The following is a 25,720-nucleotide window of genomic DNA, read 5'->3' as shown; positions in this document are numbered from 1 at the left end:
TGCTTGCCAAAAATACCATTGGAAGAGATCTGATAAAAACAAAGAAATATTAAAATTTGAAAACTAAAAACTTATTGTTTCGGTTACTAGAAAACACACTCAAAAATTCGACCTGCCTTGCAAGAACATTTGGGAGCAAACTTTGACTGCAAACGTTATTTTTTTTGTCATAGATTAAAGCAAATTAGAGTTATACTTTGTTGGTTTTATTCAACTTTGATTTTTCCTCAACATTTACATAATTTTTCAAAATCTTAAACTTGAATGTTAAAGAAGAGAAATTGATAAACACTCCACCCCCATAGGCTGTAAACAACACAAACACACGTAATAGAAGTCTTGGTCGCGCAAGAAGACAGCCGCCCCGTCATGGTATTGGTAAGTTTACGTTGCGTTCCGTTACCCTAAGTTGCATTAAGTTAGCCTTATTTGTTAACCGGCCCAACTGGGGCTCTCACAGGACACAGAACACGGACCCAGACACACCTCTTCCACAAAAACTGTATCTGTCGTCCCTTCCGGTTTCACCTTCTCTGATCTCGTGCTCTGTGGTGCAGGGTTGGACCCTCATTGGGATATGTTCTGGAACTATCTGTGCTATCTTTTAAATTAAAAAAATAAAATCTTTTCCTATCTGTTCCTGTTTCTTAAGTCAAGAAACTACATGTTCAATTCTTTTGAGTGTTTTTGGATATTCTTTGTTCCCATTTTAAATTGATTTTCTTAACCTTAAGTAGTTTTGTGTGTGTGCATGTTGCAGCAGATTCAATGTTGTCTCGAAAACTATGCATTCAATAGCCCTCATATGTGTGTTATCCTAAGCATCGATGCAACATGCACCCAGCATATGTCTCGTCCACTTGCCTCAATTTAATCCAGTGCCTTTGACCTTTGCAGTAACTCAACACCGCTCGAATAGCCCCCAGCAACAACAGCAGCAGCAGCAACAACAGCCGCACTCCAGTTCCGGGTCCTCGCCCGTAATGTCCAACAGCAGCAGCAGTCCGGCCCCACCATCCAGCAGCCCCAGTCCGCAGGAGAGCCCCAAGAACTGCAGCTACATCTACCGTGATTGATTGATATGCAACACCAAATCGATGCCACTCATCCAGGCCCAGTCCACAGCCCAGTCGCTGCCCCAGCACCCGACCACGCCCCCAGCCAAGCCGCCCCAAAGGAGCCCCGTTGGCAGGACGTACGCCAAGTCCATGCCAGTAACACCGATCCAACCGCAGTCGCCGCTGGAGGAGACACCCTCCTACGAGCTCTACGAACGTCATGCCCACGCCCCCGACAACGCCTACACCGATGCCAGGTTCCACTTTGCAAATGATGACCACGAGGAGGAGGAGGAGGACGACGATGACGAGGAGGATACCTCTTCGCTGGCCATGATCACCCCGCCACCACCTTACGATACTCCGAGAGGAGCTAGTGCTGCCACGCCTCCCTTGCCACCACCCCGTAGATTTCGCTTTGGGAACCGGGAGCTGTTCAGTATGAGTCCTTCTGGAGGTGGGGCCACGCCCACGACCAGTAGCGCCATTACGCCCACAAAGCTGAGCGCCGCAGCGGCGGCTATGTTTGCAGCTCCACAGGTGGCCACGCAACTGAACCGGAAGTGGGCGCACCTCCAGAGGCGGAGGCGCAGGCGGAACAGCAGCTCCGGGGACTCCAAGGAGCTGGACAAACTGGTGTTGCAGTCGGTCGATTGGGATGAGAATGAGATGTACTAGTTTTAAGGATTCCACTAAGCTAGGGATTTGTAGTTGCGTAATCAGATTGGTTTTCAAAAAGAAACAAAAAATCACGAAAATGTAAGATAGCAGATTATTATTACCAGCCAATGGTTGTGTTACAGATCGAAATCACTCAGATATGTAATGCTCCCTTATTGGTATTCAATTCAAAAATTGAAATTTGGTAAAGAAGAATCTTCCCAAAATTTGCGATAGGAACTGGATGGGATGGATTTACTTACACACAAAAAAGCCACAGAGATTATACACGAAATTTATAGTTATACAGCCTTTACACAGATAGTATAACCGAATCTGCTAACAAAGAATACGTATATATATATATGACTCTATATATACCAACTTCAGATATAGTCGCTAACTTAGAGCTGCAAACAATATTGTTAATTAAAATTCAAGGAAACACGAGTCAGGAGATGTAAATATTAACGTAAAATAAGCAAACCTTATTCAAATGAATATACACGATATACACGATTTTTTGCATTTAACCGGGAAGGATTGGAAATAATTGTAGAAGAAATGTACACGAGATGACAAAGGATAAACAGAAATGGAGAAAAAAACAAAATGAAACGCTTATTACTGATTTACCAAAATAGTAGGGCATACAAATTAGTGTTAAGCCATCCGAAATTGAGGAACCAGAGAGAGGTTTCTGCACTCGAGATTCACTCCGACCTGGAACTGAAACTGCCAATCGCAACTCAGCTCTCCTCATCCAAAAGTCGAATCCATCGAATGCGTTGTCCGCTGTCAATTTTATTTGCAGAGCCTTAAGCCACTTTTCCATTTTCGAATCGCCTAGTAGGTCTACTCTATAGAAAAGTGTAAAATATGTACAGGACTAAACGCATTATTCAACTCTATCTGTACAGATAACATGTGTATGTGCGATATGTGCCATAATGGGGAGGGGTTGGAGCCCCTAGAGGGCAAAAAATCTCCTCACTTTTAGTTCAGTTGTTATAGTTTGCATAGGTTCAGGATGTTTCCAATGCCGAGACAGATATTTCGCCATCTGTGTACATACGTATATGGGATATATGGAGATGGAGATGGAGGAGGAAGACACACAAATTTCATGTGAAGTGATCGATCAAAATTTAGTGAAAGCATTATATAAATAAACTTTAGCCTAGCCACTTAGGGTTTGTATTATAGAATTGGCTAGAAAACAGAACGAAACTTTTGAAAATATTTTCTCTAGGGGCATTGCTAATGTTGTTCTTGTAATAGAGTATATTTAGAGCTAGACTAAGCTAACCCATATTCGATATTTTGTATGAAATCTTAAACAAAAAACTCATCAGATCAAACATGAAAATTGCGTTGAAAGACGAGTAAAGAAAGCGTAGAAATATCTAAATCACAGAAAATTGTATAAAAAACAAAAACCAACCATACAGATAGTAGAGTTAAACAAACCTTAAAAAAAAAGAAATCAAATCCTTGAAACACTTGCGTAGGCATATATACACTGAGATATACAATATACTTTATGCAGCAGCGATTTAATGCTTTTATATGCAATTTTACTTTTTGACAAAATGTATACAAACCGAAAGATGAACCGCAACAAACAAGTGACAAAAGCGATTACATTTAGACAGCCAAAGACACAACTAATTAAGTGATTCTCTCGCAATTGTTTGTGCTATATTTATTTAAATTAGTTTTATTTGTAAATACTTGCGTAAGATTTAAGCTCATTTCATATACGTATCTAGATCATTATCGTTTGGTTTATTTAGTTTTTAATTGCATTGTTTGGTGTTATTATTTAACAAGGATGTGTCGAGTCATTCGAAAGCAATACAAATCCGTAAGCATGTAAGTCGTAAGCAAAAATGAATCAGACACATAGAGTAGCAGCCGATGGATATACATTAAATAGCAAAGCCCTAGAAGTTTGACCTAATTCTAGATCTACATCAACTTATTATACAATTGCATACAAGTATTAACTGAATCAGATCATTAACTTTTATACACTTTACCATTTACACGTACATATACAAGCAAATTGAATCTGATCGCCGATTATTCAGTATACAATGGAAAAAGTCGATCACGTAATTGTAATTTAAGGCCAGGCTGCAATTGAAAGGAAAGGTTTTACAGTGAATCATGCCTACAGACAAAATCCGCAACAACAGTAACAAAAGCAAAAAGATTATATTACTCATAACATAAATATAGATGACCCGTATACATAAACTTATTAGATACATTAGACGAGTGATTCTCTAGAAATGCTTTTAAATTTGAAAACCCCAAAAAAAAATCAACAAAATATGAATAATAAACAAACCAAAAAAAAAATGATTTAAGCAAAGTATTTTATTAAAAACACTCATTAAAAGGCAGAGTTAAACGAACAAGAAACTTCACATTTACTAAAATATTATGCAGAAAACAAAATTTGTGAAATTTGTGAGGAAATGAAACTCAGAAGAACATTTTTAAAGAGCAACATCTGAGTGGACAATGAAGACCGCGACAATGTCGAAGAAGAACATACTTTAAAAATAATTATAAGGCAAGTGAAAACGATTTTTAACTTTCTCCGAATAAGATGAAAACAATTATTAACTACTGATTGTAGCGGGTGCATTTAGCCAGAAATTAAAACTATAATGAACAAGCAACATTTAATAAATTATTGAAAAGCAAAGCCCTAGAGAGTAGAAACCTGGAACCCAGTAAATGGAATAAAAGAACTCGAAACATCACACACTCAAGTTTTCATTTTTCATTATAAAAACAAACGATATATATTCAAGTGCTTCTTACATAAAATAAATAAATATATATATATGAAAAATATATAAATGATTAATTGATAGATATTATTACGAGCAGGCATTGCATTATACATAAATACCTACTAACTAGTTTAAGGCATTAACCGTAACTGGATTATTATTGACTGTATTATTATGTTTTTGAGAAAAGGAGCAAACTATTACAGATAAAACCGTTCAGACATCTGAATGGATTTGGGGTGAGCATGTTACCTAAATATGTGCGATGTCCGGATCTGTTTGGTTTTATAATTTCTAAGTAGACAGCTCTCTATGCTTCTAGTAACAAAAAAAAAAAAAACGAAAACATAATACAAAAAAACACACTGACACGTAATCGATGCATTTTACTTACTTGAAAGCCATAAATGAAACAAAGTTAAGCGAGTTCATTCAATTTATATAATTATGTTAAGATTTTATAACGCAAGAGCCTAACCTAACCATTACCTATATGAATACTGCGAAACTTTGTAAATACTTCACCAACCAAATAAATATTCCTTCATTTAAACAATACAAAAGCACGCTCCATAACTCAGACTACATGAGCCGAAGGCTATCGATTTCCTGCGCTTGGTGTTCCAAGCTCCACACACTCCACACCACACACCAATTGGACACTAATCAGACACACATCCGGCACAACACCACCCATCACAACACAGTCACTGAATCGACAGTCAAGATATGTGCTCTTCGAATAGGTAATCTCGAAGCATTCGAGCCATGATGAGTATGTTATCCATTCTTTAGCGGTTACAAATACGTAAGGATAAATTTAAATTGTTGACTATGTAGCGCAAGAACATAATGAGTAATGAACGAAATGAAAACCCCAAAAACCCAAAGCTAATAACAAATATTTACTCAAATAAGTTACGAAAGTTAGACACAAAACGGTACTTCCAAGCAACTATAGAGCTAACAGCAACACATTTAAATGAAAACAAATTAAAACGCGAACTAAACGACATGAATTGAATTCCCGATCCCTAACCAAATCTAGACACAAGAACACATCTAAATCAAATTCAAGTCGGCTACAAACGGCTACATCTTCTTCCTTGACCTCTCAAAATGACAAAAAATATAAATAAAAAATAAAAATACACATAAAAAAATTACTTCAAGTCAGAATTCGCCATTTTTTAGATTTTAGTTTGAACCAAACGCTTCAGAAATTAGTATAGAACACACACTTAATTATTCACGCGGCATTTGTGCGCCAGAAGAAATCAGAATCAGATCCAAAGCATGATGAAGCTAAAACATGAACAACAAAAATTGTTAGTAAAAGACTGAGCTACAAAATATACATAAAAACAAATATAAAAAAAAATTAATGAAAAAAAAAAACAAAAAAAAGAAACAAAGGCAAACAAAACTAATCACTGATTACCTTTGATTCCAGTGAAAACTTAATTAATGTGCATTTTTAATTAAACGATTTTTGACTAGTCGCTTTGACAAAGATAACTAGGAGTTCAATAAATTCATTCGTAAATTTGTTGAGAAGTTCCTAAGCTCGAATCGCAGGCTCGACCCCTCGTCAATCAATCAGTAGAACCGGGAACTTCTGCATTTCTTTCTCAATCTATAATGGTTTATTGGAGGGAAGCTGCTAAACAAAATACGTAATTTGACACAGTTTAGTTTCATTTGAATTTGGATTTGAATTAAGAGGCTTCAACTTTAATTTTAATTTTTTTTTTGGCCACTGCCACAGCGCCACAGAATAATCGCGAATGAAATACCTAGAAGGAATATATATATACCATATATACGAATATAGACACGAGTATATATGCATACACTTGCTTTTAGCTTTCCTAGATCTCTGATTTTCATACTTGAACGAACTGTAAGCTGCATGTCAGTTTCAGCCGCGAAATAATCAAACTCAAGCTGATAAAAAAGCCACAAGCCCGATGATCCCATTCGGTCCATGAACACACTCAGAACCCATTCAAGCGAACGAATCGGTACACATTCAGACGCAAGCCACACAAGTTTAACATTCGAGGCGAATGAAACAAATGAATAAAATGAAAACCACATATTATTAATGATTATTATATTGTATTATTATAACTGAAATATTTAGATGAAATGACGATTCTTAATTATAACACATTATAGATACATACAGAACAAGCCGATACAAAATGAAAAACAAAAAAAAAACCAGAAATTCAAAATGAAAAAAAAAAATTAACAGAAAAAGGAACGGTGGGAAAGGAATCGAAAATGATTAATAAAAATGAAAATATAGAGAATATTATATTATGAACATACCCAAATGCGTTTTAATATTGAAGACCATCCCCAAAAACACTGAACTCAACTGCAGGGTTCATCCATCAACACGGATTGGATATTTTTAAAGCCTACTTTTCAGCTAATTTTTGAGGTATACTTAGGTTGCTTTTAACTTTTTGATGCATCTTTTCAATTACATTTTATTAAGTTCTAAAACGAAAAAAACCTAAACCTTCGTAGTAAGTGCTTTTAAATGTTGAACATAAAGCCTTATTGGGACATATGTATGTATGTTTGTTCCAACGATGTAGATAACCCCAGCGTCGGACCAGAGAGCGGATGAGATAAGGTCCACCAGATCGTCTAAAGCAGTTCAACCAACAACCCAATGATTATAAGTAGACTTCGATGACAACGACCTAAAGCCAGGGCGGATTCACGCAATCTAAATTGGCAGAACCCGAAATGGGAATATTGGGAAAATCCCTAAAATGGATTGCAATTAAATAATTTATCTTTAGATTTTTAAAAGCACTGATAAAATAAGAAAAAAGTTTTATTTTACAAAATCCATCCGCTATTGGGTAATATTTTCTGCGCAATTCCTATGTTTTTTCTTGGCTTCCGATTTCGAAGAGGCTGAACCCCTTGGGTCAGCCGCCCCAAGGCTGTTGGCTTGCAGATAGTGCTTGAAGCTTCTCAGGCTGAGAAATCCGATTCAGCATTCAGTTTTGATTCAAACGCGGAGCAGCGAGCATCATGAAGCCGCTGTACTTCGTGCTGGCCCTTTGTGTGGCCCAATCTTGTGCCCTGTATCGGGGTAAGCGAGGCAGTGACTACGACGACGACTACAGTGATGAAGAGGAAAGTTGGCAGCCGGACCGTGTGAAGAAGGAACCCTGGAAAGTGCGACACACACCACCAGTGCGCGTCCAACAGGATATATCATCTCAGCAGGCTCCCCAATATGCACAGGATTCCAGAGATGTCGTAGTCCAAGCTCCAGAGGTCGGAGAGATTGTTGGTGTTCGTGGTTACAAGAGCAACGCCAATGGCCTGATTAACGCTTTCCTTGGCATCCGTTACGGCAAGGTGGGCAGTGGCTTGTCGCGCTTCCAGGCCGCCCAGCCCACTGGCTACCAGGGCAGAGTCAATGCCAACGTTAAGAGCCCCAACTGCGCCCAGTTTCCGGAACTGCAGCGCCTGAGGGAGTCAGAGGCCCGCGGCGAAAACGTTGACGACTGTCTGACCCTGGACATTTATGCACCCGAGCATGCCAGTAACCTGCCCGTTCTGGTATTCGTGCACGGCGAGATGCTCTTCGATGGCGGCTCCGAGGAGGCCCAGCCGGACTATGTCCTGGAGAAGGATGTGGTGCTGGTCTCCATCAACTATCGACTGGCACCCTTCGGTTTTCTGAGCGCCCTCAGCGATGAGCTTCCCGGAAACGTGGCTCTCTCCGATCTTCACCTGGCCCTCGAGTGGCTGCAAAAAAATCTGGAAAGCTTTGGTGGTAACCCCAGTCAGGTAACCCTGTTGGGTCAGGCTGGAGGAGCGACATTGGCTCACGCCTTGAGTCTGAGTGGACGCGCCACGGGCCTCTTCCAGCAGTTGGTTTTGCAATCGGGCACGGCTTTGAACCCCTACCTGATTGACGAGCGCCCTCTGGACACTCTGGACACCTTTGCCAGCTTCGCCGGCTGTCCGACCGCCGCCAACACCCGCAGCCTTGCACCTCTGTACGACTGCCTGGGCAGTCTCCCCACGTCGAACCTGGTTGCCGCTTTTGAGCAGCTATTCAACCGGAATGAAGCCATCGGTCTTAGCTCCCTCGGCGGCTTCAAGCTGGTGGTGGGCGATCCGCTCGGCTACTTGCCAAAGCCTCCCGTCGCCCTGGCCGCCAACGCCAGCAATGCCCTACCCATGATCGTGGGCGCCACCAAGGATGCCAGCGCCTTCATCCTGTCGCGTAAGTAAAAAAATAAAAAAAAACTATTTAAGGAAATAAAAAATTGGGTCAGGTTCGAATCAAAAGTTCTAGTGGCTGTACGAGATAAGCAACTATTGGGGCCTTGTGGGTCAAACTGATAATGACTAGTTAGATTAAACAGCCTCATATAATACAGCTACTTAGTGCATTGTTTTAATCAAGTCAAGGCTCTTCTATATTTAAAACAGACAGGAAACATTTTGAACTTTATGATTTGTTTGCCTTACTGGGCTTGGGGAAATACATAAAGTCAAAAGTCAAGTAATAGTATGTACTTTGTTAGTTCTAGTACTAATTAGTACTAATATAAACATAAAATTGTAAAATTAAAATTGTAATTTAACTACTATATATTTATGCCATAGAGTACTATATATTTATATTTCTTATTTGTATCAAACTTTTTATCTTTCAGGTTTCTATAACCAGATTGAACACGTGCGATCCTATAATGTTTCCGATTATATCGACGTGGTGTTACGTCACTTGGCCCCTCCCAGCGAACACCAGATCTGGAAGCAGTGGGCACTGCGCGAGATCTTCAGCCCTGATCAGGTGCGGACCGTAAACTCGATTAGCGTGTCGCAAGGCCTACTGGAGCTGAGCAACATGATCCTGTACCGGGCACCAGTGATCTACTCCATTCGAAACTCGTACCGCAACGCTCCCGTCTATCTTTACAATTTTGCCTACCGCGGCGAGCACCATAGATTCGAGCACGTCAAGAGTCCTCTACCCTTTGCTGTGGATGCCTCGCTCAGCGACGACAATGTCTACGTGTTTCCTTACCCGGTGGAGACCAGTCAGCTGAATGCCGTGGATAGATCTCTATCGCGCGCCCTGGTCACTATGTGGGTCAACTTTGCCACTACGGGCGTGCCCAACCCGAACTTTGGAGTTTGGCCCCGAGCCTCCTCCGAATATGGACCCGTCTTGCGATTCTCGAACTCCCGAGAAAACATGCTCGAGCTGGACCCACATTTCGGGGAAGGCATTAATATTCCCAACCTGTATTCGAATTACTTCAATACCACCAGCAAAACCACTCCAGCTGTGATCCCTGTTTTCACCACTACCACCACCACAACTACAACTACGCGTCCGTATGTGCATAATCCTTACAACAACTGGAACAGGCAAATTCAACAAACTGGACCCTCCAGGGACGCAGCTGAGGAAGAACGAAGGAAGCAGGAGTTCCGTGAATATCAGCGGCGGCAAGAGGAGGAGCGCCGACGAGAATACCAGTTGCGTCTTCAGCAGCGACAGGAACAGTTGCAGCGAGAGAGTCTGGAACGCGAGAAGAAACTCCAGGAGCAGCGGGAGCAGCAACAGCGAGAACAGGAACTGCAAGAACAACAACGAGAGCAGCAGCAGCGAGAACAGCAACGTCGCGAACAACAATGGCGCGAACAGCAACAGCGAGAGCAACAATGGCGAGAACAACAAGAACGAGAGCAACAGGAGCGACAATATGGCGACGTTAATAGAGATCCTTATACAGTAACATATGATGCCTATGGTAGGGAAATCACTCCTAACTCTGCTGAGCAAGAACGCCAAAAACAAGAACGGGAGCAACTGGAGCGAGAAGAGCAACAACGCGAGCAGCAGCGACGAGAATATGAAGAACGTTTGGAACAGGATCGCCAGCAGCGAGAGCGCGAGCAACAGGAGCGGGAGCAACAGGAACGCGTGCAACCAGAGGGGCAGTATCAGCCTGAAGAAAATACTGAAGATGGTCGCCAGGCGTATCCCTCCTATGAGGACTACCTGAAGTCCCAGCAAGAAGAGCAATCTCCAGAATCGGATCCTGAAAGCAACTACGCCGAAGAACAGCAGCGCGAGCAGGAGCGTTTAGAGCAGGAGAGGCAACTCCGTGAGCGGGAGCATAGGGAGTATGAAGAACGATTGGAGCAGGAGCGTCAGCAGCGAGAACGGGAGCAACAGGAACGCGAGGAACAAGGGGGCCAGCACCAGCCTGAAGAAAATCCGGAGGACGGCCGTGACGCGTATCCCACCTATGAAGACTACGTGAGGGCCCAGCAAGGAGAGCAATCTCCAGAATCGGATCCGGACCGCAACTACGCCCAAGAACAGCAACGCGAGCAGGAGCGATTAGAGCAAGAGAGGCAGCTCCGAGAGCAGGAGCACCGACAATATGAGGAACGATTGCAACGAGAGCGCGAGCAGCAGGAACGGGAACAGGAACAGCCCCAAGGGCAACCCGACAACGATCTTTCGCGCTATCCCAGCTACGATGAGTACCTGCGCTCCCAGCAGGAAGGCCGACCATCTGACTCGGACTCAGATCCCAACTACGACGAAGAGCAAGCCCGCGAGCAACAGCGCAGGGACCAGCTGCGCCAGGAGCAAGAGCAGGAATATGGCCCGTCGGGTGGCTATCCAGAAGAATCGGATGACCAGGACCAAGAGTATCAACCCAATGTGGACCCGAAAAACGATCCCAGCAACTACGCCACATATGAGGATTACGTGAAGGCCCAGTTGAAACTACGCGAGGAGGAGGAGGAGCGCGACCGGGCTCTCAGGGAGGAGGAGGAGCGACAATTTGCCCAGGCCGAGGCGGAGCAAGAAGCAGCTCGCCAATCGCAGCCTACCAGCATTGTATTCAGAAGATTTTTGAACGCCCCAAGGCATATTAAGGTTATCCACCGCCAGCAAGGTCGCCGTCACTAAATGATTGCGACCTTCTTATAAGTTCTTGCATTGAAAAATAAAATTTAATAAACACTACGATTAAAAATGAAAAATAAAAACAAAGCTTTATCATTTCTAATGTTAAACACAGCAACTACTTTTGAGATTGGGAAACAAGCCCAGAACCGCTTTATCGTTATCGACTACTTTCTGTCCTGTTTAGCCCTGTAATAAAACCCAAATAAAAGCATAACTTTTTGTGCTTAGCCTCTTTAATAAATATACTACAATATCGGATATCAACACAAGGATTGGTGGTGAGAAGCAGGACAAGTGGGTATTTCATCTAAGAACTTAAACTAAATCTATACTGGTTAGAGGTTGTCCTTAAAAGCGTATCTTGTTGCGATTGGGTCGCTTCACCAGACTTTTGCGGGCGTCGGATTTTTTCAGTCGATTGGCCTTCGAAGCCGCCAACTGTTTCCGCCGCTTGGCCTGAGCTCGTTTCCTGCTCCGGCTGCGCAAATAATATATCTCACGAATCAGACTATGCCCCGCATCCTCGTCCCGCAACGTGGCCGAGAACTCATTGAAGTAGTTGCCAGCGATAGTCAGCGTCTCATCGATCTTCATATAGGGTCCGTAGAGGGTGGTCATGGGCGGCCAGTAGCCGGATCGGTAAGAGCCTAACGGGTTACCGCTAATCACAAAATTGGTCCAAAGCTCCACCATTCGATGGGCCATTGTCACATCCGGAGGACTGAGGCGCTTCACATGATCGGGATATGGAAATAGGTAGAGTGCCTCGTCGGTTAAAGATACGCCCGCCTTGAAGGGACTCTGCATGTTTGTCTCCTCGTCCATCTCCCGATAGCGATTAAATTCGCCGGCGTAGTCGAAGGAATATAAGAAAGTATTGTGCGGATTATGCTTATTGTTCATGTTCATGGCGAGTAGAACGGGAAGCTTGTGGTTTAAAGTGCCAGCCACCTAAGAAAGATAAAAAACAAAAGATAATAGAGAAATTATAGGAAGCTAATTACTAACAAACAAACTCACATCAATAAGCCTTGGTATTAAGGTGTCGAATGTTCCATTCTCCAAGAGGTGGCGATTGAAGAAGTCGTGGGTAACGAAACTGGTTAGTAGCATGGTCTTGTCAGTGCCCACCACTTGGCGAATTACGTGGTCGATGTAGTCATACGTGTTGTACTCATCGTCCGGAATCTTTCCCTCGAAGTCATTGTCCACAATCTCGTTTAGCACTCGCGAGCCGGCATTCTTGGGGCAGCCACCCATTGCGGGATAGGAGAAGTTCGACTCCAACATGAGATCATAAGGGTGCTTTGGTAAAACCCCGCTGGGTCCACCAATAGTAAACTGTATGCCACCAGTGTGTCCAATGCCGAGATCCGATTTCTCCAACTAATCAATAAAAAAAAATCAATATTCCTAATTATTGTCTTTATTTGAAATCTCTGAAACTACTTACCGCATGCTCCATAAAGGCTGTTAGCAATTCCAAAGCCGTGAGCTCCATTAAGCAGGTATTTAAGTCTCGCACCGTCACCATTTGGCAATCGGCCTTCTTGGCAATCTCCTGGGCGTGCTTGCGCGGATCCTCCTCCAGGAAAATAGGCATGATAGCAGACCCGGAGTGGTATATAACCTGATTAAAGAGTCCGCGCTGCACCATCGGCGAAAGCGTTAGTAGGTGGGCGATGGCGGCTCCACCCACCTGACCGGCAACAGTTACTCGTTCGGGATCTCCGCCGAACGATGAAATAAAGTGCTTCACAAACTGTAAGGCAAGAAATATGTCTAGAAACCCGGCATTGCCGGGAATCTCATCCGTCTTCGTAGACAGAAAGCCAAAAGGTCCAAGACGGTACTGCGGCGTCACCAGCACAATGTCCTTCTCGAGAAGGTAGTCTGGCGGAGCCTCCGAGTTGCTTCCTTCGTACAAATACTCTCCATGTATATAGACCAGTACAGGCATTTTCGCAGTTACATTTGGAGTGGTAATAGTCATCGTCAAGCAATCTTCCACGTCCAGAACGTCGTCAAGTTTGCGCAAACTGTCCATGGATACCACAGAGGGGCAGCCAATCTTCTCCGCCGTGGCGTCCATCACGTCTTCCCATGGCTCGATGGGACGAGGAGGCTGCGTTAGAGTCATTCAATAAATTGATTAGCAAATCAATTCAAATAAAATTGATGTGGTAATAATTTTCAATGGTTGAACTTAATTGTCCTTCCCACCTTTTTTTAAATTTTTTGAAATTTAACAAAAAATCTAAAAAATATTTTGTTCCCAGATTTTGATGCAGAATAATGGAGAATCGATTTAGAAATCGATTAAGGTATTCCGCTCAAGAATCGGGTAGAAATTAGCCAAGTTATGGCCATCGCTGGGGGCCATTTGGTCCTTACATGCACTTTTCACACTTTTCGAAGGGGATCTCCCAGAAATTTAACAAAATATTTAAAAAATATTTTGTTCCTAGATTTTGATGCAGAATAATGGAAAATCGGTTTAGGAATCGATTAAGGTATTCCGCTCAAGAATCCGGTGGAAATTGGCCAAGTTATGGCCATCGCTGGGGGCCATTTGGTCCTTACATGCACTTTTTACACTTTTCGAAGGGGATCCCCCAGTAAATTTAACAATAAATCAAAAAAAAATATTGTTCCTAGATTTTGATGCAGAATAATGGAAAATCGGCTTAGAAATCGATTAAGGTATTCCGTTCAAGAATCGGGTGGAAATTGGCCAAGTTATTGCCATCGCTGGGGACTTTATGTCCACCTTTCAGGTGCATGTTTAAAGATTATAATTTAAAGATTATATATAAAAGGTTCGTTTAAAAATTACAAAAAAAAAACACTTGTTCAGCCAGACACCTACTATGACGCATTGTTGGGCTTATATTATAAATTTTATAATCTAATTATAGTCTCTGCTCTCTCTAGACCTCCTCGCATCTGGAATTCAGACATTCTACCGATTGGATTCCATGTCCTCGATAGTATAGTGGTTAGTATCCCCGCCTGTCACGCGGGAGACCGGGGTTCAATTCCCCGTCGGGGAGGTTAATTTTTTTTTAATTCGTATAAGAATTTCAGAGGCTTTAATATTGTCTTTAAGGAAATTAACATAATTTTGAAAGTTTTGCGGTAGGAGAAAACGATGCTCCAATGAAGTTAAACATTTCTATTTGAATTTCTGGACAGTCGGTTTCGCGAAACTCTTATGCCATTTTTAGCCGACAAAATTTATGACTAAATACATTTTTAATTTGTTTCATCAGCGCAGCAACAACAACTGTGTCCACATTTCTTAATTATCAGAAATTTTAAAATGTTTTTTCTTCGGTACCTTAAATCGATGCTGCCCGGTCGGTGGTTCTGCATATCTGACATCGACGAACTGCAACACCTCTCGTTTTGTCCAGGCCGTCTCCACAATTTTTCCCTGGATGGTGCCCAGTTTGTTTAATTCAACAATTGTATCTTTTTCCTCGTCGTATTGCCTTCCACGAACCCGAGCCTCTGTCCCATATGGAAGGACCACGAGCAGGCAAAACACTAAACACCTGAGTTGCATTTTTTAATCCGCGGATGTAACACTCTCGATGGCGCTCTGAACGCAACTGATTTGTGGCTGGCTGGAGTCTATAGATTTTAGTCCGCTCTGACCCAAAGTTTCACCCCAAGATTGACCGAAATAGCCAAAAGAAGAGTTGCCAAACGGAAACTGGCTAAAACAAAATGCGAAACGAACTGCAAATGATGCGGCGTCCCCATGGCTCGGGCCAAAGATTTATGCAAATAATTAACATAAAAAAAATCTAATGAATTTCGAATAACTTTTAAACATAGAATACTAGTCCAGAAGAAGTTATGTGAAATATTTGGTTGACTATAAAAACAGTAAATAATTCCATAAGATGGACAATTCTTATAAGATTCAAAAAGTCCTTTTTTCATAAATATGTAAATTGATTTAACAGAAGCCTCCTCTATTAATAAGATTAACATTATTGAATTATATTTCTATAAAATGACAGAACTGGTATGGAATTTTTCGCCGTGGAAGAACTAATTTGAATGCTCTGGTTTTAGCTCATCTGTTGGAGTGCAAGTAAAAGGGAAATTTAAAGATCAGCTGCGACAGCTCGAACTTGATTTGTCTGCTAGTCGGTCATTAGTTGCTCAGATTGATGCGAATATTTGTTAGCAAACATGGGGCATTGGCCATTAACTTAGTTTGTCTTTCTCACGGACGGCGATGACGATGCGACGATGAAAGTGCGGGTAGCGCCAGGTAAAATTAATTTTTAAATAGCTGCGGGCATTGATTTAAATTTTAAATTTTACCTAATTGATTCTGCAAATTCTCCTCGCTACTGGTATTCCAAGCTAATGCCAAATTATCCATCATCGCACGCCGGCAGAGAAAGCATTTGTGACGCTTCAGTGCCAAAAGAGATCAACGACTTCTTCACATAATCGCTGAAAAGACTCTATAGTGGTCGGTATTTAATATAGCCAACATTTGGGAAACCCCGCCAAAAAAAGGAAGTCTGAAAGCGACTAATACAAAAGATTTCCCGTTGCCAATTTAAATTCACTTAGCCACTTTACAATACAAGTTACACTTTGTTTTAGAAAATACTTAACCTTATAATTTTATGAAACTTTTCTGTCGGTGTTCTTCATAGCTAGGTTTCATCTAAAAAATTATTAAACTAAGAAAAAATGAGCTGTCATGCTTAATTTGCGCTTTATTATGTTCCTTAATGAGAAATTATAGAAATTAGTTTCGGCATTCAAATTCTTTCAAACACCAGTGACTGATTTGACTCACAATAATTTATGATTTCTATAAAGAAGCCTTCCCGTCTTTTATTGGAAACAAAGAGTTAAATAAAAAATAAATCTTATTAAATAAAAACATTGGGCCTAAATTGTCATCTAATATGCATAGAAAATATTTTCATCCTTATACAAATAGAATAAAACAGTGAAATATATACAGCTCCAGTAAAATTGTTGTCAAAAATAATCATTGTCAATTTTTAACTAAGTTAGTCCTATGGGTTAATACATATACCAATGCTATGGGTAAATACAATTATACGATTATTATTTAACTTTCAGCAGTCTTGTTGTGTGTCAAAAGCAGATCAATGGTTTTGGTGGCACCTGGAATCACCTGTACCGTCTACCCTTCAAGGAAAATTGTTTCTCCTTCTGGCTAGTGCCTTTGGCAAGGCCTCCTGTATCTTACAGATACTCCTGTGTATCTTGGCAGCCTTAAAAAGCACACAGGTGCTAATTGGAAGAAAATATAAGGTTGTAGATTAACCCTGCGACTTTCGCCAACGACCATACTACGCTGAATACATCGGTTCTCGTCCGATCACCGAAATTAAGCAGCGTCGGGCGCGGTTAGTACTTAGATGGGGGACCGCTTGGGAACACCGCGTGTTGTTGGCATCGTCAACAACTTTTTGCCCCCATTTCTCCCCATCTTGCCTATCGCCTAGCCATTGGAGCTCCCCCGTTCCAGTTTAGGTCATGAAAAACATCTATTACTTTCTTTTATTTTATTAGTTTTACTATTTTATCTATCCCCACGCCACCCCCAACGGCCTGTACATCTTTTGGATACACCTGGAATCACCTGTACTGTCTACCCTTCAAGGAAAATTGTTTCTCCTTCTGGCTAGTGCCTTTGGCAAGGCCTCCTGTATCTTACAGATACTCCTTTGTATCTTGGCAGCCTTAAAAAGCACACAGGTGCTAATTGGAAGAAAATATAAGGTTGTAGATTAACCCTGCGACTTTCGCCAACGACCATACTACGCTGAATACATCGGTTCTCGTCCGATCACCGAAATTAAGCAGCGTCGGGCGCGGTTAGTACTTAGTACTTAGATGGGGGACCGCTTGGGAACACCGCGTGTTGTTGGCATCGTCAACAACTTTTTGCCCCCAGTTCTCCCCATCTTGCCTATCGCCTAGCCATTGGAGCTCCCCCGTTCCAGTTTAGGTCATGAAAAACATCTATTACTTTCTTTTATTTTATTAGTTTTACTATTTTATCTATCCCCACGCCACCCCCAACGGCCTGTACATCTTTTGGATACACCTGGAATCACCTGTACTGTCTACCCTTCAAGGAAAATTGTTTCTCCTTCTGGCTAGTGCCTTCGGCAAGGCCTCCTGTATCTTACAGATACTCCTGTGTATCTTGGCAGCCTTAAAAAGCACACAGGTGCTAATTGGAAGAAAATATAAGGTTGTAGATTAACCCTGCGACTTTCGCCAACGACCATACTACGCTGAATACATCGGTTCTCGTCCGATCACCGAAATTAAGCAGCGTCGGGCGCGGTTAGTACTTAGATGGGGGACCGCTTGGGAACACCGCGTGTTGTTGGCATCGTCAACAACTTTTTGCCCCCATTTCTCCCCATCTTGCCTATCGCCTAGCCATTGGAGCTCCCCCGTTCCAGTTTAGGTCATGAAAAACATCTATTACTTTCTTTTATTTTATTAGTTTTACTATTTTATCTATCCCCACGCCACCCCCAACGGCCTGTACATCTTTTGGATACACCTGGAATCACCTGTACTGTCTACCCTTCAAGGAAAATTGTTTCTCCTTCTGGCTAGTGCCTTTGGCAAGGCCTCCTGTATCTTACAGATACTCCTTTGTATCTTGGCAGCCTTAAAAAGCACACAGGTGCTAATTGGAAGAAAATATAAGGTTGTAGATTAACCCTGCGACTTTCGCCAACGACCATACTACGCTGAATACATCGGTTCTCGTCCGATCACCGAAATTAAGCAGCGTCGGGCGCGGTTAGTACTTAGTACTTAGATGGGGGACCGCTTGGGAACACCGCGTGTTGTTGGCATCGTCAACAACTTTTTGCCCCCAGTTCTCCCCATCTTGCCTATCGCCTAGCCATTGGAGCTCCCCCGTTCCAGTTTAGGTCATGAAAAACATCTATTACTTTCTTTTATTTTATTAGTTTTACTATTTTATCTATCCCCACGCCACCCCCAACGGCCTGTACATCTTTTGGATACACCTGGAATCACCTGTACTGTCTACCCTTCAAGGAAAATTGTTTCTCCTTCTGGCTAGTGCCTTCGGCAAGGCCTCCTGTATCTTACAGATACTCCTGTGTATCTTGGCAGCCTTAAAAAGCACACAGGTGCTAATTGGAAGAAAATATAAGGTTGTAGATTAACCCTGCGACTTTCGCCAACGACCATACTACGCTGAATACATCGGTTCTCGTCCGATCACCGAAATTAAGCAGCGTCGGGCGCGGTTAGTACTTAGATGGGGGACCGCTTGGGAACACCGCGTGTTGTTGGCATCGTCAACAACTTTTTGCCCCCAGTTCTCCCCATCTTGCCTATCGCCTAGCCATTGGAGCTCCCCCGTTCCAGTTTAGGTCATGAAAAACATCTATTACTTTCTTTTATTTTATTAGTTTTACTATTTTATCTATCCCCACGCCACCCCCAACGGCCTGTACATCTTTTGGATACACCTGGAATCACCTGTACTGTCTACCCTTCAAGGAAAATTGTTTCTCCTTCTGGCTAGTGCCTTTGGCAAGGCCTCCTGTATCTTACAGATACTCCTGTGTATCTTGGCAGCCTTAAAAAGCACACAGGTGCTAATTGGAAGAAAATATAAGGTTGTAGATTAACCCTGCGACTTTCGCCAACGACCATACTACGCTGAATACATCGGTTCTCGTCCGATCACCGAAATTAAGCAGCGTCGGGCGCGGTTAGTACTTAGATGGGGGACCGCTTGGGAACACCGCGTGTTGTTGGCATCGTCAACAACTTTTTGCACCCAGTTCTCCCCATCTTGCCTATCGCCTAGCCATTGGAGCTCCCCCTTTCCAGTTTAGGTCATGAAAAACATATATTACTTTCTTTTATTTTATTAGTTTTACTATTTTATCTATCCCCACGCCACCCCCAACGGCCTGTACATCTTTTGGATACACCTGGAATCACCTGTACTGTCTACCCTTCAAGGAAAATTGTTTCTCCTTCTGGCTAGTGCCTTTGGCAAGGCCTCCTGTATCTTACAGATACTCCTGTGTATCTTGGCAGCCTTAAAAAGCACACAGGTGCTAATTGGAAGAAAATATAAGGTTGTAGATTAACCCTGCGACTTTCGCCAACGACCATACTACGCTGAATACATCGGTTCTCGTCCGATCACCGAAATTAAGCAGCGTCGGGCGCGGTTAGTACTTAGATGGGGGACCGCTTGGGAACACCGCGTGTTGTTGGCATCGTCAACAACTTTTTGCCCCCAGTTCTCCCCATCTTGCCTATCGCCTAGCCATTGGAGCTCCACCGTTCCAGTTTAGCTCATGAAAAACATCTATTACTTTCTCTTATTTTATTAGTTTTACTATTTTATCTATCCCCACGCCACCCCCAACGGCCTGTACATCTTTTGGATACACCTGGAATCACCTGTACTGTCTACCCTTCAAGGAAAATTGTTTCTCCTTCTGGCTAGTGCCTTTGGCAAGGCCTCCTGTATCTTACAGATACTCCTGTGTATCTTGGCAGCCTTAAAAAGCACACAGGTGCTAATTGGAAGAAAATATAAGGTTGTAGATTAACCCTGCGACTTTCGCCAACGACCATACTACGCTGAATACATCGGTTCTCGTCCGATCACCGAAATTAAGCAGCGTCGGGCGCGGTTAGTACTTAGATGGGGGACCGCTTGGGAACACCGCGTGTTGTTGGCATCGTCAACAACTTTTTGCCCCCAGTTCTCCCCATCTTGCCTATCGCCTAGCCATTGGAGCTCCCCCTTTCCAGTTTAGGTCATGAAAAACATCTATTACTTTCTTTTATTTTATTAGTTTTACTATTTTATCTATCCCCACGCCACCCCCAACGGCCTGTACATCTTTTGGATACACCTGGAATCACCTGTACTGTCTACCCTTCAAGGAAAATTGTTTCTCCTTCTGGCTAGTGCCTTTGGCAAGGCCTCCTGTATCTTACAGATACTCCTGTGTATCTTGGCAGCCTTAAAAAGCACACAGGTGCTAATTGGAAGAAAATATAAGGTTGTAGATTAACCCTGCGACTTTCGCCAACGACCATACTACGCTGAATACATCGGTTCTCGTCCGATCACCGAAATTAAGCAGCGTCGGGCGCGGTTAGTACTTAGATGGGGGACCGCTTGGGAACACCGCGTGTTGTTGGCATCGTCAACAACTTTTTGCCCCCAGTTCTCCCCATCTTGCCTATCGCCTAGCCATTGGAGCTCCACCGTTCCAGTTTAGCTCATGAAAAACATCTATTACTTTCTCTTATTTTATTAGTTTTACTATTTTATCTATCCCCACGCCACCCCCAACGGCCTGTACATCTTTTGGATACACCTGGAATCACCTGTACTGTCTACCCTTCAAGGAAAATTGTTTCTCCTTCTGGCTAGTGCCTTTGGCAAGGCCTCCTGTATCTTACAGATACTCCTGTGTATCTTGGCAGCCTTAAAAAGCACACAGGTGCTAATTGGAAGAAAATATAAGGTTGTAGATTAACCCTGCGACTTTCGCCAACGACCATACTACGCTGAATACATCGGTTCTCGTCCGATCACCGAAATTAAGCAGCGTCGGGCGCGGTTAGTACTTAGATGGGGGACCGCTTGGGAACACCGCGTGTTGTTGGCATCGTCAACAACTTTTTGCCCCCAGTTCTCCCCATCTTGCCTATCGCCTAGCCATTGGAGCTCCACCGTTCCAGTTTAGCTCATGAAAAACATCTATTACTTTCTCTTATTTTATTAGTTTTACTATTTTATCTATCCCCACGCCACCCCCAACGGCCTGTACATCTTTTGGATACACCTGGAATCACCTGTACTGTCTACCCTTCAAGGAAAATTGTTTCTCCTTCTGGCTAGTGCCTTTGGCAAGGCCTCCTGTATCTTACAGATACTCCTGTGTATCTTGGCAGCCTTAAAAAGCACACAGGTGCTAATTGGAAGAAAATATAAGGTTGTAGATTAACCCTGCGACTTTCGCCAACGACCATACTACGCTGAATACATCGGTTCTCGTCCGATCACCGAAATTAAGCAGCGTCGGGCGCGGTTAGTACTTAGATGGGGGACCGCTTGGGAACACCGCGTGTTGTTGGCATCGTCAACAACTTTTTGCCCCCAGTTCTCCCCATCTTGCCTATCGCCTAGCCATTGGAGCTCCCCCTTTCCAGTTTAGGTCATGAAAAACATCTATTACTTTCTTTTATTTTATTAGTTTTACTATTTTATCTATCCCCACGCCACCCCCAACGGCCTGTACATCTTTTGGATACACCTGGAATCACCTGTACTGTCTACCCTTCAAGGAAAATTGTTTCTCCTTCTGGCTAGTGCCTTTGGCAAGGCCTCCTGTATCTTACAGATACTCCTGTGTATCTTGGCAGCCTTAAAAAGCACACAGGTGCTAATTGGAAGAAAATATAAGGTTGTAGATTAACCCTGCGACTTTCGCCAACGACCATACTACGCTGAATACATCGGTTCTCGTCCGATCACCGAAATTAAGCAGCGTCGGGCGCGGTTAGTACTTAGATGGGGGACCGCTTGGGAACACCGCGTGTTGTTGGCATCGTCAACAACTTTTTGCCCCCAGTTCTCCCCATCTTGCCTATCGCCTAGCCATTGGAGCTCCCCCTTTCCAGTTTAGGTCATGAAAAACATCTATTACTTTCTTTTATTTTATTAGTTTTACTATTTTATCTATCCCCACGCCACCCCCAACGGCCTGTACATCTTTTGGATACACCTGGAATCACCTGTACTGTCTAGCCTTCAAGGAAAATTGTTTCTCCTTCTGGCTAGTGCCTTTGGCAAGGCCTCCTGTATCTTACAGATACTTCTGTGTATCTTGGCAGCCTTAAAAAGCACACAGGTGCTAATTGGAAGAAAATATAAGGTTGTAGATTAACCCTGCGACTTTCGCCAACGACCATACTACGCTGAATACATCGGTTCTCGTCCGATCACCGAAATTAAGCAGCGTCGGGCGCGGTTAGTACTTAGATGGGGGACCGCTTGGGAACACCGCGTGTTGTTGGCATCGTCAACAACTTTTTGCCCCCAGTTCTCCCCATCTTGCCTATCGCCTAGCCATTGGAGCTCCACCGTTCCAGTTTAGCTCATGAAAAACATCTATTACTTTCTCTTATTTTATTAGTTTTACTATTTTATCTATCCCCACGCCACCCCCAACGGCCTGTACATCTTTTGGATACACCTGGAATCACCTGTACTGTCTACCCTTCAAGGAAAATTGTTTCTCCTTCTGGCTAGTGCCTTTGGCAAGGCCTCCTGTATCTTACAGATACTCCTGTGTATCTTGGCAGCCTTAAAAAGCACACAGGTGCTAATTGGAAGAAAATATAAGGTTGTAGATTAACCCTGCGACTTTCGCCAACGACCATACTACGCTGAATACATCGGTTCTCGTCCGATCACCGAAATTAAGCAGCGTCGGGCGCGGTTAGTACTTAGATGGGGGACCGCTTGGGAACACCGCGTGTTGTTGGCATCGTCAACAACTTTTTGCCCCCAGTTCTCCCCATCTTGCCTATCGCCTAGCCATTGGAGCTCCCCCTTTCCAGTTTAGGTCATGAAAAACATCTATTACTTTCTTTTATTTTATTAGTTTTACTATTTTATCTATCCCCACGCCACCCCCAACGGCCTGTACATCTTTTGGATACACCTGGAATCACCTGTACTGTCTACCCTTCAAGGAAAATTGTTTCTCCTTCTGGCTAGTGCCTTTGGCAAGGCCTCCTGTATCTTACAGATACTCCTGTGTATCTTGGCAGCCTTAAAAAGCACACAGGTGCTAATTGGAAGAAAATATAAGGTTGTAGATTAACCCTGCGACTTTCGCCAACGACCATACTACGCTGAATACATCGGTTCTCGTCCGATCACCGAAATTAAGCAGCGTCGGGCGCGGTTAGTACTTAGATGGGGGACCGCTTGGGAACACCGCGTGTTGTTGGCATCGTCAACAACTTTTTGCCCCCAGTTCTCCCCATCTTGCCTATCGCCTAGCCATTGGAGCTCCACCGTTCCAGTTTAGCTCATGAAAAACATCTATTACTTTCTCTTATTTTATTAGTTTTACTATTTTATCTATCCCCACGCCACCCCCAACGGCCTGTACATCTTTTGGATACACCTGGAATCACCTGTACTGTCTACCCTTCAAGGAAAATTGTTTCTCCTTCTGGCTAGTGCCTTTGGCAAGGCCTCCTGTATCTTACAGATACTCCTGTGTATCTTGGCAGCCTTAAAAAGCACACAGGTGCTAATTGGAAGAAAATATAAGGTTGTAGATTAACCCTGCGACTTTCGCCAACGACCATACTACGCTGAATACATCGGTTCTCGTCCGATCACCGAAATTAAGCAGCGTCGGGCGCGGTTAGTACTTAGATGGGGGACCGCTTGGGAACACCGCGTGTTGTTGGCATCGTCAACAACTTTTTGCCCCCAGTTCTCCCCATCTTGCCTATCGCCTAGCCATTGGAGCTCCACCGTTCCAGTTTAGCTCATGAAAAACATCTATTACTTTCTCTTATTTTATTAGTTTTACTATTTTATCTATCCCCACGCCACCCCCAACGGCCTGTACATCTTTTGGATACACCTGGAATCACCTGTACTGTCTACCCTTCAAGGAAAATTGTTTCTCCTTCTGGCTAGTGCCTTTGGCAAGGCCTCCTGTATCTTACAGATACTCCTGTGTATCTTGGCAGCCTTAAAAAGCACACAGGTGCTAATTGGAAGAAAATATAAGGTTGTAGATTAACCCTGCGACTTTCGCCAACGACCATACTACGCTGAATACATCGGTTCTCGTCCGATCACCGAAATTAAGCAGCGTCGGGCGCGGTTAGTACTTAGATGGGGGACCGCTTGGGAACACCGCGTGTTGTTGGCATCGTCAACAACTTTTTGCCCCCAGTTCTCCCCATCTTGCCTATCGCCTAGCCATTGGAGCTCCCCCTTTCCAGTTTAGGTCATGAAAAACATCTATTACTTTCTTTTATTTTATTAGTTTTACTATTTTATCTATCCCCACGCCACCCCCAACGGCCTGTACATCTTTTGGATACACCTGGAATCACCTGTACTGTCTAGCCTTCAAGGAAAATTGTTTCTCCTTCTGGCTAGTGCCTTTGGCAAGGCCTCCTGTATCTTACAGATACTTCTGTGTATCTTGGCAGCCTTAAAAAGCACACAGGTGCTAATTGGAAGAAAATATAAGGTTGTAGATTAACCCTGCGACTTTCGCCAACGACCATACTACGCTGAATACATCGGTTCTCGTCCGATCACCGAAATTAAGCAGCGTCGGGCGCGGTTAGTACTTAGATGGGGGACCGCTTGGGAACACCGCGTGTTGTTGGCATCGTCAACAACTTTTTGCCCCCAGTTCTCCCCATCTTGCCTATCGCCTAGCCATTGGAGCTCCCCCTTTCCAGTTTAGGTCATGAAAAACATCTATTACTTTCTTTTATTTTATTAGTTTTACTATTTTATCTATCCCCACGCCACCCCCAACGGCCTGTACATCTTTTGGATACACCTGGAATCACCTGTACTGTCTACCCTTCAAGGAAAATTGTTTCTCCTTCTGGCTAGTGCCTTTGGCAAGGCCTCCTGTATCTTACAGATACTCCTGTGTATCTTGGCAGCCTTAAAAAGCACACAGGTGCTAATTGGAAGAAAATATAAGGTTGTAGATTAACCCTGCGACTTTCGCCAACGACCATACTACGCTGAATACATCGGTTCTCGTCCGATCACCGAAATTAAGCAGCGTCGGGCGCGGTTAGTACTTAGATGGGGGACCGCTTGGGAACACCGCGTGTTGTTGGCATCGTCAACAACTTTTTGCACCCAGTTCTCCCCATCTTGCCTATCGCCTAGCCATTGGAGCTCCCCCTTTCCAGTTTAGGTCATGAAAAACATATATTACTTTCTTTTATTTTATTAGTTTTACTATTTTATCTATCCCCACGCCACCCCCAACGGCCTGTACATCTTTTGGATACACCTGGAATCACCTGTACTGTCTACCCTTCAAGGAAAATTGTTTCTCCTTCTGGCTAGTGCCTTTGGCAAG

The 25,720-nt window shown here is 43.2% G+C and overlaps 3 protein-coding genes, 18 non-coding genes and 2 pseudogenes across 26 annotated transcripts in view; 22 read left to right on the top strand and 1 right to left on the bottom strand.

Moving 5' to 3' along the window:
- LOC6498344 (semaphorin-1A) overlaps nt 1–1,229 on the top strand; it is a 120,120-nt gene extending 118,891 nt beyond the window's left edge. For 2 of the 6 annotated variants that reach the window (XM_044716140.1, XM_044716139.1), the window contains exons 21-22: nt 306–378; nt 898–1,229. In XM_044716140.1, coding sequence (XP_044572075.1) covers nt 306–378; nt 898–1,076 — 252 coding nt within the window. In that variant the 3' untranslated portion in view covers nt 1,077–1,229. Of the gene's footprint in view, nt 1–305; nt 379–897 lie in introns of those variants that run through there. The other 4 variants (XR_006507410.1, XM_044716141.1, XR_006507412.1 and 1 more) reach the window with 4 other exon arrangements.
- A 6,322-nt stretch (nt 1,230–7,551) lies between these two features.
- Nucleotides 7,552–11,599, top strand: LOC6498346 (glutactin). Its single transcript, XM_001962555.4, has 2 exons — nt 7,552–8,798; nt 9,235–11,599. Exons 1-2 carry the CDS (start codon nt 7,589–7,591, stop codon nt 11,517–11,519), a joined length of 3,495 nt encoding a protein of 1,164 aa, XP_001962591.1. The 5' UTR covers nt 7,552–7,588; the 3' UTR covers nt 11,520–11,599.
- A 145-nt stretch (nt 11,600–11,744) lies between these two features.
- On the bottom strand, nt 11,745–15,945 carry LOC6497189 (glutactin). The gene is made up of 4 exons (XM_032451522.2): nt 14,860–15,945; nt 12,973–13,644; nt 12,540–12,905; nt 11,745–12,470 (listed from the first exon to the last, which is right to left on the bottom strand). Exons 1-4 carry the CDS (start codon nt 15,085–15,087, stop codon nt 11,868–11,870), a joined length of 1,869 nt encoding a protein of 622 aa, XP_032307413.1. The 5' UTR covers nt 15,088–15,945; the 3' UTR covers nt 11,745–11,867.
- Nucleotides 14,501–14,572, top strand: Trnad-guc. Its single transcript has one exon. It is a non-coding gene; the product is annotated as a tRNA-Asp (tRNA).
- Nucleotides 15,946–16,863: 918 nt separating the features above from the next.
- On the top strand, nt 16,864–16,982 carry LOC6492852. The gene has a single exon (XR_046216.1). It is a non-coding gene; the product is annotated as a 5S ribosomal RNA (ribosomal RNA).
- Nucleotides 16,983–17,334: 352 nt separating this feature from the next.
- On the top strand, nt 17,335–17,460 carry LOC6492853 (annotated as a pseudogene).
- Nucleotides 17,461–17,812: 352 nt separating this feature from the next.
- Nucleotides 17,813–17,931, top strand: LOC6492854. The gene has a single exon (XR_046218.1). It is a non-coding gene; the product is annotated as a 5S ribosomal RNA (ribosomal RNA).
- Nucleotides 17,932–18,283: 352 nt separating this feature from the next.
- LOC6492855 lies at nt 18,284–18,409 on the top strand (annotated as a pseudogene).
- A 352-nt stretch (nt 18,410–18,761) lies between these two features.
- On the top strand, nt 18,762–18,880 carry LOC6492856. The gene has a single exon (XR_046220.1). It is a non-coding gene; the product is annotated as a 5S ribosomal RNA (ribosomal RNA).
- Nucleotides 18,881–19,232: 352 nt separating this feature from the next.
- On the top strand, nt 19,233–19,351 carry LOC6492857. The gene has a single exon (XR_046221.1). It is a non-coding gene; the product is annotated as a 5S ribosomal RNA (ribosomal RNA).
- A 352-nt stretch (nt 19,352–19,703) lies between these two features.
- Nucleotides 19,704–19,822, top strand: LOC6492858. Its single transcript, XR_046222.1, has one exon. It is a non-coding gene; the product is annotated as a 5S ribosomal RNA (ribosomal RNA).
- Nucleotides 19,823–20,174: 352 nt separating this feature from the next.
- On the top strand, nt 20,175–20,293 carry LOC6492859. The gene has a single exon (XR_046223.1). It is a non-coding gene; the product is annotated as a 5S ribosomal RNA (ribosomal RNA).
- Nucleotides 20,294–20,645: 352 nt separating this feature from the next.
- LOC6492860 lies at nt 20,646–20,764 on the top strand. Its single transcript, XR_046224.2, has one exon. It is a non-coding gene; the product is annotated as a 5S ribosomal RNA (ribosomal RNA).
- A 352-nt stretch (nt 20,765–21,116) lies between these two features.
- LOC116655003 lies at nt 21,117–21,235 on the top strand. The gene has a single exon (XR_004310169.1). It is a non-coding gene; the product is annotated as a 5S ribosomal RNA (ribosomal RNA).
- A 352-nt stretch (nt 21,236–21,587) lies between these two features.
- LOC116655001 lies at nt 21,588–21,706 on the top strand. Its single transcript, XR_004310167.1, has one exon. It is a non-coding gene; the product is annotated as a 5S ribosomal RNA (ribosomal RNA).
- Nucleotides 21,707–22,058: 352 nt separating this feature from the next.
- LOC116655000 lies at nt 22,059–22,177 on the top strand. The gene has a single exon (XR_004310166.1). It is a non-coding gene; the product is annotated as a 5S ribosomal RNA (ribosomal RNA).
- Nucleotides 22,178–22,529: 352 nt separating this feature from the next.
- LOC116654999 lies at nt 22,530–22,648 on the top strand. Its single transcript, XR_004310165.1, has one exon. It is a non-coding gene; the product is annotated as a 5S ribosomal RNA (ribosomal RNA).
- Nucleotides 22,649–23,000: 352 nt separating this feature from the next.
- On the top strand, nt 23,001–23,119 carry LOC116654998. The gene has a single exon (XR_004310164.1). It is a non-coding gene; the product is annotated as a 5S ribosomal RNA (ribosomal RNA).
- A 352-nt stretch (nt 23,120–23,471) lies between these two features.
- LOC116654997 lies at nt 23,472–23,590 on the top strand. The gene has a single exon (XR_004310163.1). It is a non-coding gene; the product is annotated as a 5S ribosomal RNA (ribosomal RNA).
- A 352-nt stretch (nt 23,591–23,942) lies between these two features.
- LOC116656133 lies at nt 23,943–24,061 on the top strand. Its single transcript, XR_004311153.1, has one exon. It is a non-coding gene; the product is annotated as a 5S ribosomal RNA (ribosomal RNA).
- A 352-nt stretch (nt 24,062–24,413) lies between these two features.
- LOC116656141 lies at nt 24,414–24,532 on the top strand. The gene has a single exon (XR_006507555.1). It is a non-coding gene; the product is annotated as a 5S ribosomal RNA (ribosomal RNA).
- Nucleotides 24,533–24,884: 352 nt separating this feature from the next.
- On the top strand, nt 24,885–25,003 carry LOC116656137. The gene has a single exon (XR_004311157.2). It is a non-coding gene; the product is annotated as a 5S ribosomal RNA (ribosomal RNA).
- A 352-nt stretch (nt 25,004–25,355) lies between these two features.
- LOC116656132 lies at nt 25,356–25,474 on the top strand. The gene has a single exon (XR_004311152.1). It is a non-coding gene; the product is annotated as a 5S ribosomal RNA (ribosomal RNA).
- The last annotated feature ends 246 nt before the right edge of the window (nt 25,475–25,720 follow it).

This window comes from Drosophila ananassae, chromosome 3R, assembly GCF_017639315.1.
Source record: "Drosophila ananassae strain 14024-0371.13 chromosome 3R, ASM1763931v2, whole genome shotgun sequence".
NCBI lineage: Eukaryota > Metazoa > Arthropoda > Insecta > Diptera > Drosophilidae > Drosophila > Drosophila ananassae.
Note: the sequence above shows the minus strand (reverse complement) of the source record. Positions and strands in the feature narration are given on the sequence as shown.

Excerpts from the sequence above, each read along its gene's own strand:
- LOC6498346 (XM_001962555.4), top strand. The coding sequence starts at position 7,589 with ATGAAGCCGCTGTACTTCGTGCTGGCCCTTTGTGTGGCCCAATCTTGT. Across the intron at positions 8,799-9,234 it reads CAGCGCCTTCATCCTGTCGC|GTTTCTATAACCAGATTGAA; the intron begins GTAAGTAAAAAA and ends TTTATCTTTCAG.
- LOC6497189 (XM_032451522.2), bottom strand. The coding sequence starts at position 15,087 with ATGCAACTCAGGTGTTTAGTGTTTTGCCTGCTCGTGGTCCTTCCATAT. Across the intron at positions 13,645-14,859 it reads CCGGGCAGCATCGATTTAAG|CCTCCTCGTCCCATCGAGCC; the intron begins GTACCGAAGAAA and ends ACTCTAACGCAG. Across the intron at positions 12,471-12,539 it reads TAATACCAAGGCTTATTGAT|GTGGCTGGCACTTTAAACCA; the intron begins GTGAGTTTGTTT and ends TATCTTTCTTAG.